Source organism: Liolophura sinensis, chromosome 6 (assembly GCF_032854445.1).
Source record: "Liolophura sinensis isolate JHLJ2023 chromosome 6, CUHK_Ljap_v2, whole genome shotgun sequence".
Taxonomy (NCBI): Eukaryota; Metazoa; Mollusca; class Polyplacophora; order Chitonida; family Chitonidae; genus Liolophura; species Liolophura sinensis.
Window position 1 is genome coordinate 69,784,938 of NC_088300.1, and position 12,116 is coordinate 69,797,053.

The following is a 12,116-nucleotide window of genomic DNA, read 5'->3' on the forward strand; positions in this document are numbered from 1 at the left end:
CGACTGGTCTCTGGCCAAGCCTCACATGTCTGCATCAGGTCAATGAAGTCGATGGCGACCGTTCTGCGCGCGGCTTTGGCGTTCTCAAGAAAGAGAAGGCAAAATATCCTGAAAGACATGCTCAGAGAGGAGAATCCACACGGAAAACAAACTTCTGAACTCCAGAACAAAAGTGGATATTTGCCGCAAAGGCAAACCTCGGAAATCTCTAGTTTTTGACCATGTTTCGTCAGCATTTACTGTGGTCCATATCTGAGAAATAGATGCATAGATGGCGAAAAGTACCAGTCGCTTACAAGTGCCTATCGTAAACTCAGACTTGCTTACAATGTACATGCGTTTACCATGATTTAATGCCCTGGAATACCGGGTCATTTAACCACGATTAAAGAAAAGAAAACGTGTGTGTTTTTGCGTCTGGTAAACTCGCAATCACTAAAAATTTCTCTAAAGCTTGGGATTTTTTTCCAGATACATGCATATTCTAATTAAACGACTATGAAAGCTTGTCAGCGTTCTACTCTTCAATTTCAACATATTATATGATCAATTGTATCTACGGGAGAGTGTCTGTTTGTTTGCCTATCCGATTATCCATTTGTTTGCCCGTCCGTTTGTCATTCGTTTTCTTGGCCGTTTGTTCGTGTGTAAGCAGGGAATAAGCCTGGTGAACAAAACTGAGAGCATTCTTTTTATAGATTCAGATATATACATGTTTATTTCTGTTCTCCTTTTAATGTTCTGGCACAAATTTTACTACAAACGACGATGCGACTATGCATTAAATCTATTGGCTGCTTTTCAGTTATGACTTATGCGCATTAGCGTTCCAGGTCGACCAGAAAGAGCGAGACTAAACAGTTCGGCCAGTGCACAGAACCGTTAGTAAGTTATTAAAATACAGAGCACATTGGATAAGCTCTATATGGCCTACAAGTCGGACAGTAGCGTCCTAATCTCAATCTTACTAGCCTGTCACTAATGTTAATCTGGTTTATAGGTAAAGTGGGAAAGAAAAAAGACCAAGGGAACGGATTATGTACCAAGATCATGTTGCGATCTACGCCTTCGTAGTAGTCAGTTCCTATACTCATTCCATGGTGTTAAGCCATAATCATTCAATGTACTTATTCTGGATGCTCGCGGGATAAAATGTTTAAGGCGTTGGCTCGTGGTGACCAGTAGACCCTTAACAAATGAGGTAGTGTATTCGAATCTAATCCTCGCTGTTCAGACTGAGGCCTTAAGTCAGGAAGCGTGTCAAGGACCTGGTGAAGGTCGACGATTTACTCTGGACACTCCGGTGATATCCAGCATAAATGCGTATGACTTGTTATTTTCCTCCTACACCAAGCAAAGTCGCTTCCCGGTCTCCAGCATCCAACACCTCGTCTTGGTTTCTTTAGGCTTAGTTAGACAATTGGCGTTTTTCTTTTTTGGGGGGTTTATTTTTTCAAACCAGCCCGTGGCCAGGAAGTTTACAGATTCTCCAGGTCTCGCCCTTTGTAGGGGCCATTTTGACAGTAGGTGGTTGGTTACATTCGTTTTACTCGTGGCCGTTTGCGCAGCCTAATTTCGCAACCAATATGGTGTGCTCATCTCTACGTCAAATATATAGGAAATTTCCTGAGCAACTTCCCAAAGATCGCTGGTTTACCTCGAGCACTCGGGTTTCCTCTAAACATGACAATGACCGCTGTTGTATAAGTGAAAACTTATGGCATGTGTCGTTAAACAGCAATCAAATACTGTAAATATATTTGCTTGTTTGTTTATGTATATTTTATCTCACTATTATTTAATCACAGAGTGATAAAATATTAAATAAAAAGCAACATTACGCGAAATGCGGTATTAAACAAATAGAATGTATAGTGAACACACTATAACTGAAAGTATACTGGAGCTGGATAACAAATGTACAAATTCTTTCCCCCAAGGATGGGATTGAACCAGCGCCGTGTGCCCTAATTACTGAAATACAAGTACTTTAAAACCATCTAGGCCATGGTCCCCCATACAGTTTAAGGAAGTATGAATTTGTACTTTGTTAAGATTGCAACTCTAGCCTCATACACCTACTTCCATTGCTTGTGGTATCTTGACGACAATAAGCGCTAATAAATTCGTAGGAAAGATCGTCCGTAGATTGACAAAGGTTGGTGGTTTACCCCGAACTGCCAGTTTTAACTGTCCACAAGAATGAGTAACTGAGTGCTTGGGGTTTAACGTCGTAACAATTTTTCAGTCATATGACACCGAAGGAATCCTTAGTGTGCATGTAATGTGCCTCCTTGTTGCACGATGGACTTCACCGCTCTTTTACCTAGTGCTGCTTCATTGAGACGCCTTACCGAAGGCAAGTAAGCCACTCTACTCAACCACCACCACCACCCCACGCCCGAACCATTATACTAACACGGGTCAACCAATCGTTACACTATCCCCTTCATGCTGAACGCCAATAAAGGAAGACACAAGAATGACTGTTATAGTGTAAGTGAAGCTCATGCTGGCTTCCTCTCCGGCCGTACTTGGGAAGGCCTGTCAGCAACCTGCAGATGGTCGTGGGTTTCCCCCGGGCTCTATCCGGTTTCCACCCACCATAATGCTGGCCGCCGTCGTATAAGTGAAGTATTCTTGAGTACGGCGTAAAATACCAATCAAATACATAAATAAATACCTCAAAATGAGGCCCTAGCTGTCGTGGTTTACAAAAAGCATTAGTTCCACTGCTGATGCAACGCCACTGAATAAGGTAACAATCACCTATTTTCTTCACCTCATTTCCCAGTTACTTTACTACCTTATTCATTTTTAGTAGTCAGTACCAGCATTCTCTGTAATATCATTTTGGATAACAGTATTCATTGCATGATTTTCCAGTATACTGTAGCAATAAATCATAACATTTTTACGTCACAGGCGTGTGAAGATGGGAAAATCCACAGCCAAAACAGTCGAAAGCGAAGCCGTTCTCAAAGCGACCAGGATGATTCACCTGTGCAGAAGAGAAAGAGACCCGACGCCATTCCCGAGCCAAGCAAATGTCCACTCAGGCTGTCCAATCTCCATTCGGAACATGAAATTAAAACTGCCCTAGACAGAGGTAATTATCAAATCTCAGCTGAATTTTACTCATATATTTATAATAAACATTACAACCGCCAGTAAGCCTAAATGAAATCTGTCTAGTATATTTGTAAACGTATGCACGTTCATTTCTCCTCGGCAGTGTCGGAAAATCCAGACCTGATCAGTGACGGCAGCGTGGCCTACTGTCTGCCAACTGTTCCAGGCAAGCATCAAGATCTCAAGTCCATCACGCCGGAAACTTTGGCGCGGCTTCAAAAGCACGAGTTTGATGACATAGTAGACGAATTCCTCATTGTGGACTGCAGATATCCCTATGAGTTTCAAGGCGGCCACATCAAAGGAGCTGTCAACTATTACACCAAGGACAGTATTGTGGAAAACCTTATTTCCAAACCAGTCATTACCAGGAGTAGTGCAACGAAAAGAAGCATTCTAATATTTCACTGTGAATTTTCATCCCAAAGAGGTCCAAAAATGTCTCGATTTTTAAGGAGCCAAGACAGACAGATGAACAAGGATCGATATCCGCAGCTGTGTTATCCTGAGATTTACTTACTTCACGGCGGATACAAAAACTTCTTTGAGAAAGAAAAGGTAGGCGCATAAGCATTTTGTTGATATAGGCTTTTGGTAACCAGCAAGACTATATGCAAAAGTAATCACCAGAAACTTTGAGTCCGTGTACTTGGTATTATGCACAGGCACAATTCAGTGATGTTGTTTATTTTTTTCTTTCTAGGAGCTCTGCACGCCACAGACCTATCTGCCGATGCACCATGAAGATTTCAAGAAGGACATGCGAACATTTCGTTGCCAGTCTAAGAGCTGGGCTGGGGAAAAGAAGAGTCGTTCTGCGTTGAGATTATTCCTTTAGGCGTGAAAGTCAGCCATTTCTTATGTTTAAAGGTGGATGTTGACCTCATTCAGTTTAAAAATACATCTGTTTTGTTTTTTACCTGGAATTTCTACTGATTTGTGTACATATGATCTTTTTGAAATCCTCTCATCTTTGTTTTCTTTCTTTACATATTATCCCAGTGCTGTCGTTTGTGTACGAATCAAATATATGTGCGCCAATAAATGATCCACGTTGAATATTATCTCAGTTTTCTTCCTAGTTTCTGCCATGATGTGGCGTGCCCTATGTGCATGATAACATGACTGTTACATCGTAAACATAAACCTTGAAAAGTTGCGCATGAAACGTAACATTACACAAAGGAAACATTCGAAACTGATATCTAGTGCTGTTGACTTAAACCCTTATTGTACAAACAGGACTGCCATGCCCGGAGCCCAACCCCAAGCTTCCTTTAAGTGGCAGTTGTACATAGTGCTTGAAAGGTACGAGTAACGCTTGACACTCATAATGAAAATTATTGCTTGATGAAACAACATGAGATTCTCACGCAGTCGAGTACCAATGATTATGCACAGCATGTGGTACAGTTTCCACACCATTTCGCCTCGCACAACAGGTAGCAGGTTCGCTTCCGTTTTGAACAAAATTTAGCGCTTGATCTGTGTCCACATCTGAATTTAGAAGGATGGAGAGAAAATCCTGCGATTTAAAGTACACCGAGAATTTGTATATGCTGACGTTTCCGAGAACCTATCAAAAGCCATGTGTGGAGTAGTTCCCTTTCTCAAACGTTGGTCTCCCTTAATATGGAAGACGAGTTTAAGCAGAATGTTGACACTCAAGCTGAAATATTTGAAACAAGTGTAAAATTCAAATGCATCCATGCATGTGATAAGGCAATTACGGATATGAACTGATCTCCTTTGTAAACGACATATTCCCAATATGCTGTATCCTGTGCCAACAATTTACTTCTTGTAGAAAAGCAACAATGTGCAGGCGAGATATAATACAAACGTACTATGTGCACTGTCACCATACACGAAACCTAATGAAAAGTGTAAATAGGTCGCTAAGGTAAACACAACGTACACATATGTATTGTGGAAGAAGTGTACCATGCAAGTGGTGAAAATTATGTCTGACAAGGTTTCTTTCATCGAAAAATGGTGTGTGCAGCCAACATCTCTCCAACTCGCTTCTTGCTGACAAACTAAATTGTCTCCCACCGTTTTGGTGTATGTATATGTAAATGGTAGACTTCCCACTGGAAAGAAGTGACAGTGACAAACTATGTTGAGTGAAATGCAAATTTCAACGCATTCTACTTAAACAAATGACGCGTGTAGCTGTACGATTAGGGGAAAATAGACTTACCGAGGTAAAAAATATTTAATTTGTACACCGTGAACAATGTTATCTTTCTGACAGCGGCGTCTTGTACTGACAATGAGTGCCTTATACAAAGCCCTTTACATTTCCAGGCCCATATACAGCCTAGTTCATTCTGCCGTCTTTAAAGAAGCTGACTATGATTCCTTCTCACCTCCGGCGGCCTTTTGTTTACGTGGTATCTTCCACACGACCTACAGATAACAACACCAGCGGCATGGAGTGAAGCTGAGAGCTGAGTAAAGAACATCACGACTAATCCTATATTGCTTAACTGGATTATCGGAAAGTGAATAGAGCTCATAGATTAACTCATATTTCTGCAGACTGTCTCTTTCAAACAATCTGGAGATGACATGAATTTCTGTTGGCCGTTGAAATACAACTCCAGCTAGGTTTAACGACGGGGGAACTTTTCCCCAGCGAGATATATATACCAGAATTTAGTCCACTCAACCTAAGTCCCAGTATTTACTGAAGCCAACAGTTCAACAAACATATCTATCATGGCATCTTTACTTGCTAAGAAACTTTTTGATGACGACTCCTTCAATTTCCGCAGCCCACTTAAGCAATGTGATGATGCAGAGGAAGACAATAGCTTTTCCCCAATGATGGATTATTTTTCAACCAAGGGAAGCTCGTCCTTTGTGGCAGAAGACGAAGATTCCAGAGATAGTGGGATAGGCCTCGACGACAGTTTTAGCAACGATGACTGTCCGCTTTCCCTTCCTAGCAGACCTTTTGTACAGCTAAATAAGGTAACAATCACCTATTTTCTTCACCTCATTTCCCAGTTACTTTACTACCTTATTCATTTTTAGTAGTCAGTTCCAGCATTTTCTGTAAAATCATTTTGGATAACAGTATTCATTGCATGATTTTCCAGTACACTGTAGCAATAAATCATAACATTTTTTACGCCGCAGGTGTGCGAAGGAGGGAAAATCCACAGCCAAAACATTCGAAAGCGAAGCCGTTCTCAAAGCGACCAGGATGATTCACCTGTGCAGAAGAGAAAGAGACCCGACGCCATTCCCGAGCCAAGCAAATGTCCACTCAGGCTGTCCAATCTCCATTCGGAACATGAAATTAAAACTGCCCTAGACAGAGGTAATTATCAAATCTCAGCTGAATTTTACTCATATATTTATAATAAACATTACAACCGCCAGTAAGCCTAAATGAAATCTGTCTAGTATATTTGTAAACGTATGCACGTTCATTTCTCCTCGGCAGTGTCGGAAAATCCAGACCTGATCAGTGACGGCAGCGTGGCCTACTGTCTGCCAACTATTCCAGGCAAGCATCAAGATCTCAAGTCCATCACGCCGGAAACTTTGGCGCGGCTTCAAAAGCACGAGTTTGATGACATAGTAGACGAATTCCTCATTGTGGACTGCAGATATCCCTATGAGTTTCAAGGCGGCCACATCAAAGGAGCTGTCAACTATTACACCAAGGACAGTATTGTGGAAAACCTTATTTCCAAACCAGTCATTACCAGGAGTAGTGCAACGAAAAGAAGCATTCTAATATTTCACTGTGAATTTTCATCCCAAAGAGGTCCAAAAATGTCTCGATTTTTAAGGAGCCAAGACAGACAGATGAACAAGGATCGATATCCGCAGCTGTGTTATCCTGAGATTTACTTACTTCACGGCGGATACAAAAACTTCTTTGAGAAAGAAAAGGTAGGCGCATAAGCATTTTGTTGATATAGGCTTTTGGTAACCAGCAAGACTATATGCAAAAGTAATCACCAGAAACTTTGAGTCCGTGTACTTGGTATTATGCACAGGCACAATTCAGTGATGTTGTTTATTTTTTTCTTTCTAGGAGCTCTGCACGCCACAGACCTATCTGCCGATGCACCATGAAGATTTCAAGAAGGACATGCGAACATTTCGTTGCCAGTCTAAGAGCTGGGCTGGGGAAAAGAAGACTCGTTCAGCGTTGAGATTATTCCTTTAGGCGTGAAAGTCAGCCATTTCTTATGTTTAAAGGTGGATGTTGACCTCATTCAGTTTAAAAATACATCTGTTTTGTTTTTTACCTGGAATTTCTACTGATTTGTGTACATATGATCTTTTTGAAATCCTCTCATCTTTGTTTTCTTTCTTTACATATTATCCCAGTGCTGTCGTTTGTGTACGAATCAAATATATGTGCGCCAATAAATGATCCACGTTGAATATTATCTCAGTTTTCTTCCTAGTTTCTGCCATGATGTGGCGTGCCCTATGTGCAAGATAACATGACTGTTACATCGTAAACATAAACCTTGAAAAGTTGCGCATGAAACGTAACATTACACAAAGGAAACATTCGAAACTGATATCTAGTGCTGTTGACTTAAACCCTTATTGTACAAACAGGACTGCCATGCCCGGAGCCCAACCCCAAGCTTACTTTAAGTGACAGTTGTACATAGTGCTTGAAAGGTACGAGTAACGCTTGACACTCATAATGAAAATTATTGCTTGATGAAACAACATGAGATTCTCACGCAGTCGAGTACCAATGATTATGCACAGTATGTGGTACAGTTTCCACACCATTTCGCCTCGCACAACAGGTAGCAGGTTCGCTTCCGTTTTGAACAAAATTTAGCGCTTGATCTGTGTCCACATCTGAATTTAGAAGGATGGAGAGAAAATCCTGCGATTTAAAGTACACCGAGAATTTGTATATGCTGACGTTTCCGAGAACCTATCAAAAGCCATGTGTGGAGTAGTTCCCTTTCTCAAACGTTGGTCTCCCTTAATATGGAAGACGAGTTTAAGCAGAATGTTGACACTCAAGCTGAAATATTTGAAACAAGTGTAAAATTCAAATGCATCCATGCATGTGATAAGGCAATTACGGATATGAACTGATCTCCTTTGTAAACGACATATTCCCAATATGCTGTATCCTGTGCCAACAATTTACTTCTTGTAGAAAAGCAACAATGTGCACGCGAGATATAATACAAACGTACTATGTGCACTGTCACCATACACGAAACCTAATGAAAAGTGTAAATAGGTCGCTAAGGTAAACACAACGTACACATATGTATTGTGGAAGAAGTGTACCATGCAAGTGGTGAAAATTATGTCTGACAAGGTTTCTTTCATCGAAAAATGGTGTGTGCAGCCAACATCTCTCCAACTCGCTTTTTGCTGACAAACTAAATTGTCTCCCACCGTTTTGGTGTATGTATATGTATATGGTAGACTTCCCACTGGAAAGAAGTGACAGTGACAAACTATGTTGAGTGAAATGCAAATTTCAACGCATTCTACTTAAACAAATGACGCGTGTAGCTGTACGATTAGGGGAAAATAGACTTACCGAGGTAAAAAATATTTAATTTGTACACCGTGAACAATGTTATCTTTCTGACAGCGGCGTCTTGTACTGACAATGAGTGCCTTATACAAAGCCCTTTACATTTCCAGGCCCATATACAGCCTAGTTCATTCTGCCGTCTTTAAAGAAGCTGACTATGATTCCTTCTCACCTCCGGCGGCCTTTTGTTTACGTGGTATCTTCCACACGACCTACAGATAACAACACCAGCGGCATGGAGTGAAGCTGAGAGCTGAGTAAAGAACATCACGACTAATCCTATATTGCTTAACTGGATTATCGGAAAGTGAATAGAGCTCATAGATTAACTCATATTTCTGCAGACTGTCTCTTTCAAACAGTCTGGAGATGACATGAATTTCTGTTGGCCGTTGAAATACAACTCCAGCTAGGTTTAACGACGGGGGAACTTTTCCCCAGCGAGATATATATACCAGAATTTAGTCCACTCAACCTAAGTCCCAGTATTTACTGAAGCCAACAGTTCAACAAACATATCTATCATGGCATCTTTACTTGCTAAGAAACTTTTTGATGACGACTCCTTCAATTTCCGCAGCCCACTTAAGCAATGTGATGATGCAGAGGAAGACAATAGCTTTTCCCCAATGATGGATTATTTTTCAACCAAGGGAAGCTCGTCCTTTGTGGCAGAAGACGAAGATTCCAGAGATAGTGGGATAGGCCTCGACGACAGTTTTAGCAACGATGACTGTCCGCTTTCCCTTCCTAGCAGACCTTTTGTACAGCTAAATAAGGTAACAATCACCTATTTTCTTCACCTCATTTCCCAGTTACTTTACTACCTTATTCATTTTTAGTAGTCAGTTCCAGCATTTTCTGTAAAATCATTTTGGATAACAGTATTCATTGCATGATTTTCCAGTACACTGTAGCAATAAATCATAACATTTTTTACGCCGCAGGTGTGCGAAGAAGGGAAAATCCACAGCCAAAACATTCGAAAGCGAAGCCGTTCTCAAAGCGACCAGGATGATTCACCTGTGCAGAAGAGAAAGAGACCCGACGCCATTCCCGAGCCAAGCAAATGTCCACTCAGGCTGTCCAATCTCCATTCGGAACATGAAATTAAAACTGCCCTAGACAGAGGTAATTATCAAATCTCAGCTGAATTTTACTCATATATTTATAATAAACATTACAACCGCCAGTAAGCCTAAATGAAATCTGTCTAGTATATTTGTAAACGTATGCACGTTCATTTCTCCTCGGCAGTGTCGGAAAATCCAGACCTGATCAGTGACGGCAGCGTGGCCTACTGTCTGCCAACTGTTCCAGGCAAGCATCAAGATCTCAAGTCCATCACGCCGGAAACTTTGGCGCGGCTTCAAAAGCACGAGTTTGATGACATAGTAGACGAATTCCTCATTGTGGACTGCAGATATCCCTATGAGTTTCAAGGCGGCCACATCAAAGGAGCTGTCAACTATTACACCAAGGACAGTATTGTGGAAAACCTTATTTCCAAACCAGTCATTACCAGGAGTAGTGCAACGAAAAGAAGCATTCTAATATTTCACTGTGAATTTTCATCCCAAAGAGGTCCAAAAATGTCTCGATTTTTAAGGAGCCAAGACAGACAGATGAACAAGGATCGATATCCGCAGCTGTGTTATCCCGAGATTTACTTACTTCACGGCGGATACAAAAACTTCTTTGAGAAAGAAAAGGTAGGCGCATAAGCATTTTGTTGATATAGGCTTTTGGTAACCAGCAAGACTATATGCAAAAGTAATCACCAGAAACTTTGAGTCCGTGTACTTGGTATTATGCACAGGCACAATTCAGTGATGTTGTTTATTTTTTTCTTTCTAGGAGCTCTGCACGCCACAGACCTATCTGCCGATGCACCATGAAGATTTCAAGAAGGACATGCGAACATTTCGTTGCCAGTCTAAGAGCTGGGCTGGGGAAAAGAAGAGTCGTTCTGCGTTGAGATTATTCCTTTAGGCGTGAAAGTCAGCCATTTCTTATGTTTAAAGGTGGATGTTGACCTCATTCAGTTTAAAAATACATCTGTTTTGTTTTTTACCTGGAATTTCTACTGATTTGTGTACATATGATCTTTTTGAAATCCTCTCATCTTTGTTTTCTTTCTTTACATATTATCCCAGTGCTGTCGTTTGTGTACGAATCAAATATATGTGCGCCAATAAATGATCCACGTTGAATATTATCTCAGTTTTCTTCCTAGTTTCTGCCATGATGTGGCGTGCCCTATGTGCATGATAACATGACTGTTACATCGTAAACATAAACCTTGAAAAGTTGCGCATGAAACGTAACATTACACAAAGGAAACATTCGAAACTGATATCTAGTGCTGTTGACTTAAACCCTTATTGTACAAACAGGACTGCCATGCCCGGAGCCCAACCCCAAGCTTACTTTAAGTGGCAGTTGTACATAGTGCTTGAAAGGTACGAGTAACGCTTGACACTCATAATGAAAATTATTGCTTGATGAAACAACATGAGATTCTCACGCAGTCGAGTACCAATGATTATGCACAGCATGTGGTACAGTTTCCACACCATTTCGCCTCGCACAACAGGTAGCAGGTTCGCTTCCGTTTTGAACAAAATTTAGCGCTTGATCTGTGTCCACATCTGAATTTAGAAGGATGGAGAGAAAATCCTGCGATTTAAAGTACACCGAGAATTTGTATATGCTGACGTTTCCGAGAACCTATCAAAAGCCATGTGTGGAGTAGTTCCCTTTCTCAAACGTTGGTCTCCCTTAATATGGAAGACGAGTTTAAGCAGAATGTTGACACTCAAGCTGAAATATTTGAAACAAGTGTAAAATTCAAATGCATCCATGCATGTGATAAGGCAATTACGGATATGAACTGATCTCCTTTGTAAACGACATATTCCCAATATGCTGTATCCTGTGCCAACAATTTACTTCTTGTAGAAAAGCAACAATGTGCACGCGAGATATAATACAAACGTACTATGTGCACTGTCACCATACACGAAACCTAATGAAAAGTGTAAATAGGTCGCTAAGGTAAACACAACGTACACATATGTATTGTGGAAGAAGTGTACCATGCAAGTGGTGAAAATTATGTCTGACAAGGTTTCTTTCATCGAAAAATGGTGTGTGCAGCCAACATCTCTCCAACTCGCTTCTTGCTGACAAACTAAATTGTCTCCCACCGTTTTGGTGTATGTATATGTATATGGTAGACTTCCCACTGGAAAGAAGTGACAGTGACAAACTATGTTGAGTGAAATGCAAATTTCAACGCATTCTACTTAAACAAATGACGCGTGTAGCTGTACGATTAGGGGAAAATAGACTTACCGAGGTAAAAAATATTTAATTTGTACACCGTGAACAATGTTATCTTTCTGACAGCGGCGTCTTGTACTGACAA

General features: G+C 40.9%; 3 protein-coding genes across 3 annotated transcripts; all 3 read left to right on the plus strand.

Moving 5' to 3' along the window:
- Positions 1-271: 271 nt before the first annotated feature.
- LOC135467479 (M-phase inducer phosphatase 1-like) lies at positions 272-3,970 on the plus strand. Its single transcript, XM_064745253.1, has 4 exons — positions 272-307; positions 2,926-3,109; positions 3,236-3,690; positions 3,836-3,970. Exons 1-4 carry the CDS (start codon positions 272-274, stop codon positions 3,968-3,970), a joined length of 810 nt encoding a protein of 269 aa, XP_064601323.1.
- Positions 3,971-5,856: 1,886 nt separating this feature from the next.
- LOC135467480 (M-phase inducer phosphatase 1-like) lies at positions 5,857-7,324 on the plus strand. The gene is made up of 4 exons (XM_064745254.1): positions 5,857-6,111; positions 6,280-6,463; positions 6,590-7,044; positions 7,190-7,324. Exons 1-4 carry the CDS (start codon positions 5,857-5,859, stop codon positions 7,322-7,324), a joined length of 1,029 nt encoding a protein of 342 aa, XP_064601324.1.
- A 1,886-nt stretch (positions 7,325-9,210) lies between these two features.
- On the plus strand, positions 9,211-10,678 carry LOC135467481 (M-phase inducer phosphatase 1-like). Its single transcript, XM_064745255.1, has 4 exons — positions 9,211-9,465; positions 9,634-9,817; positions 9,944-10,398; positions 10,544-10,678. Exons 1-4 carry the CDS (start codon positions 9,211-9,213, stop codon positions 10,676-10,678), a joined length of 1,029 nt encoding a protein of 342 aa, XP_064601325.1.
- The last annotated feature ends 1,438 nt before the right edge of the window (positions 10,679-12,116 follow it).

Coding starts and splice junctions, on each gene's coding strand:
- LOC135467479 (XM_064745253.1), top strand. CDS start 272: ATGGCGAAAAGTACCAGTCGCTTACAAGTGCCTATC. Junction 308..2,925: donor GTCGCTTACAAGTGCCTATC/GTAAACTCAGAC, acceptor TTTACGTCACAG/GCGTGTGAAGATGGGAAAAT. Junction 3,110..3,235: donor TAAAACTGCCCTAGACAGAG/GTAATTATCAAA, acceptor TCTCCTCGGCAG/TGTCGGAAAATCCAGACCTG.
- LOC135467480 (XM_064745254.1), top strand. CDS start 5,857: ATGGCATCTTTACTTGCTAAGAAACTTTTTGATGACGACTCCTTCAAT. Junction 6,112..6,279: donor CTTTTGTACAGCTAAATAAG/GTAACAATCACC, acceptor TTTACGCCGCAG/GTGTGCGAAGGAGGGAAAAT. Junction 7,045..7,189: donor ACTTCTTTGAGAAAGAAAAG/GTAGGCGCATAA, acceptor TTTTCTTTCTAG/GAGCTCTGCACGCCACAGAC.
- LOC135467481 (XM_064745255.1), top strand. CDS start 9,211: ATGGCATCTTTACTTGCTAAGAAACTTTTTGATGACGACTCCTTCAAT. Junction 9,466..9,633: donor CTTTTGTACAGCTAAATAAG/GTAACAATCACC, acceptor TTTACGCCGCAG/GTGTGCGAAGAAGGGAAAAT. Junction 10,399..10,543: donor ACTTCTTTGAGAAAGAAAAG/GTAGGCGCATAA, acceptor TTTTCTTTCTAG/GAGCTCTGCACGCCACAGAC.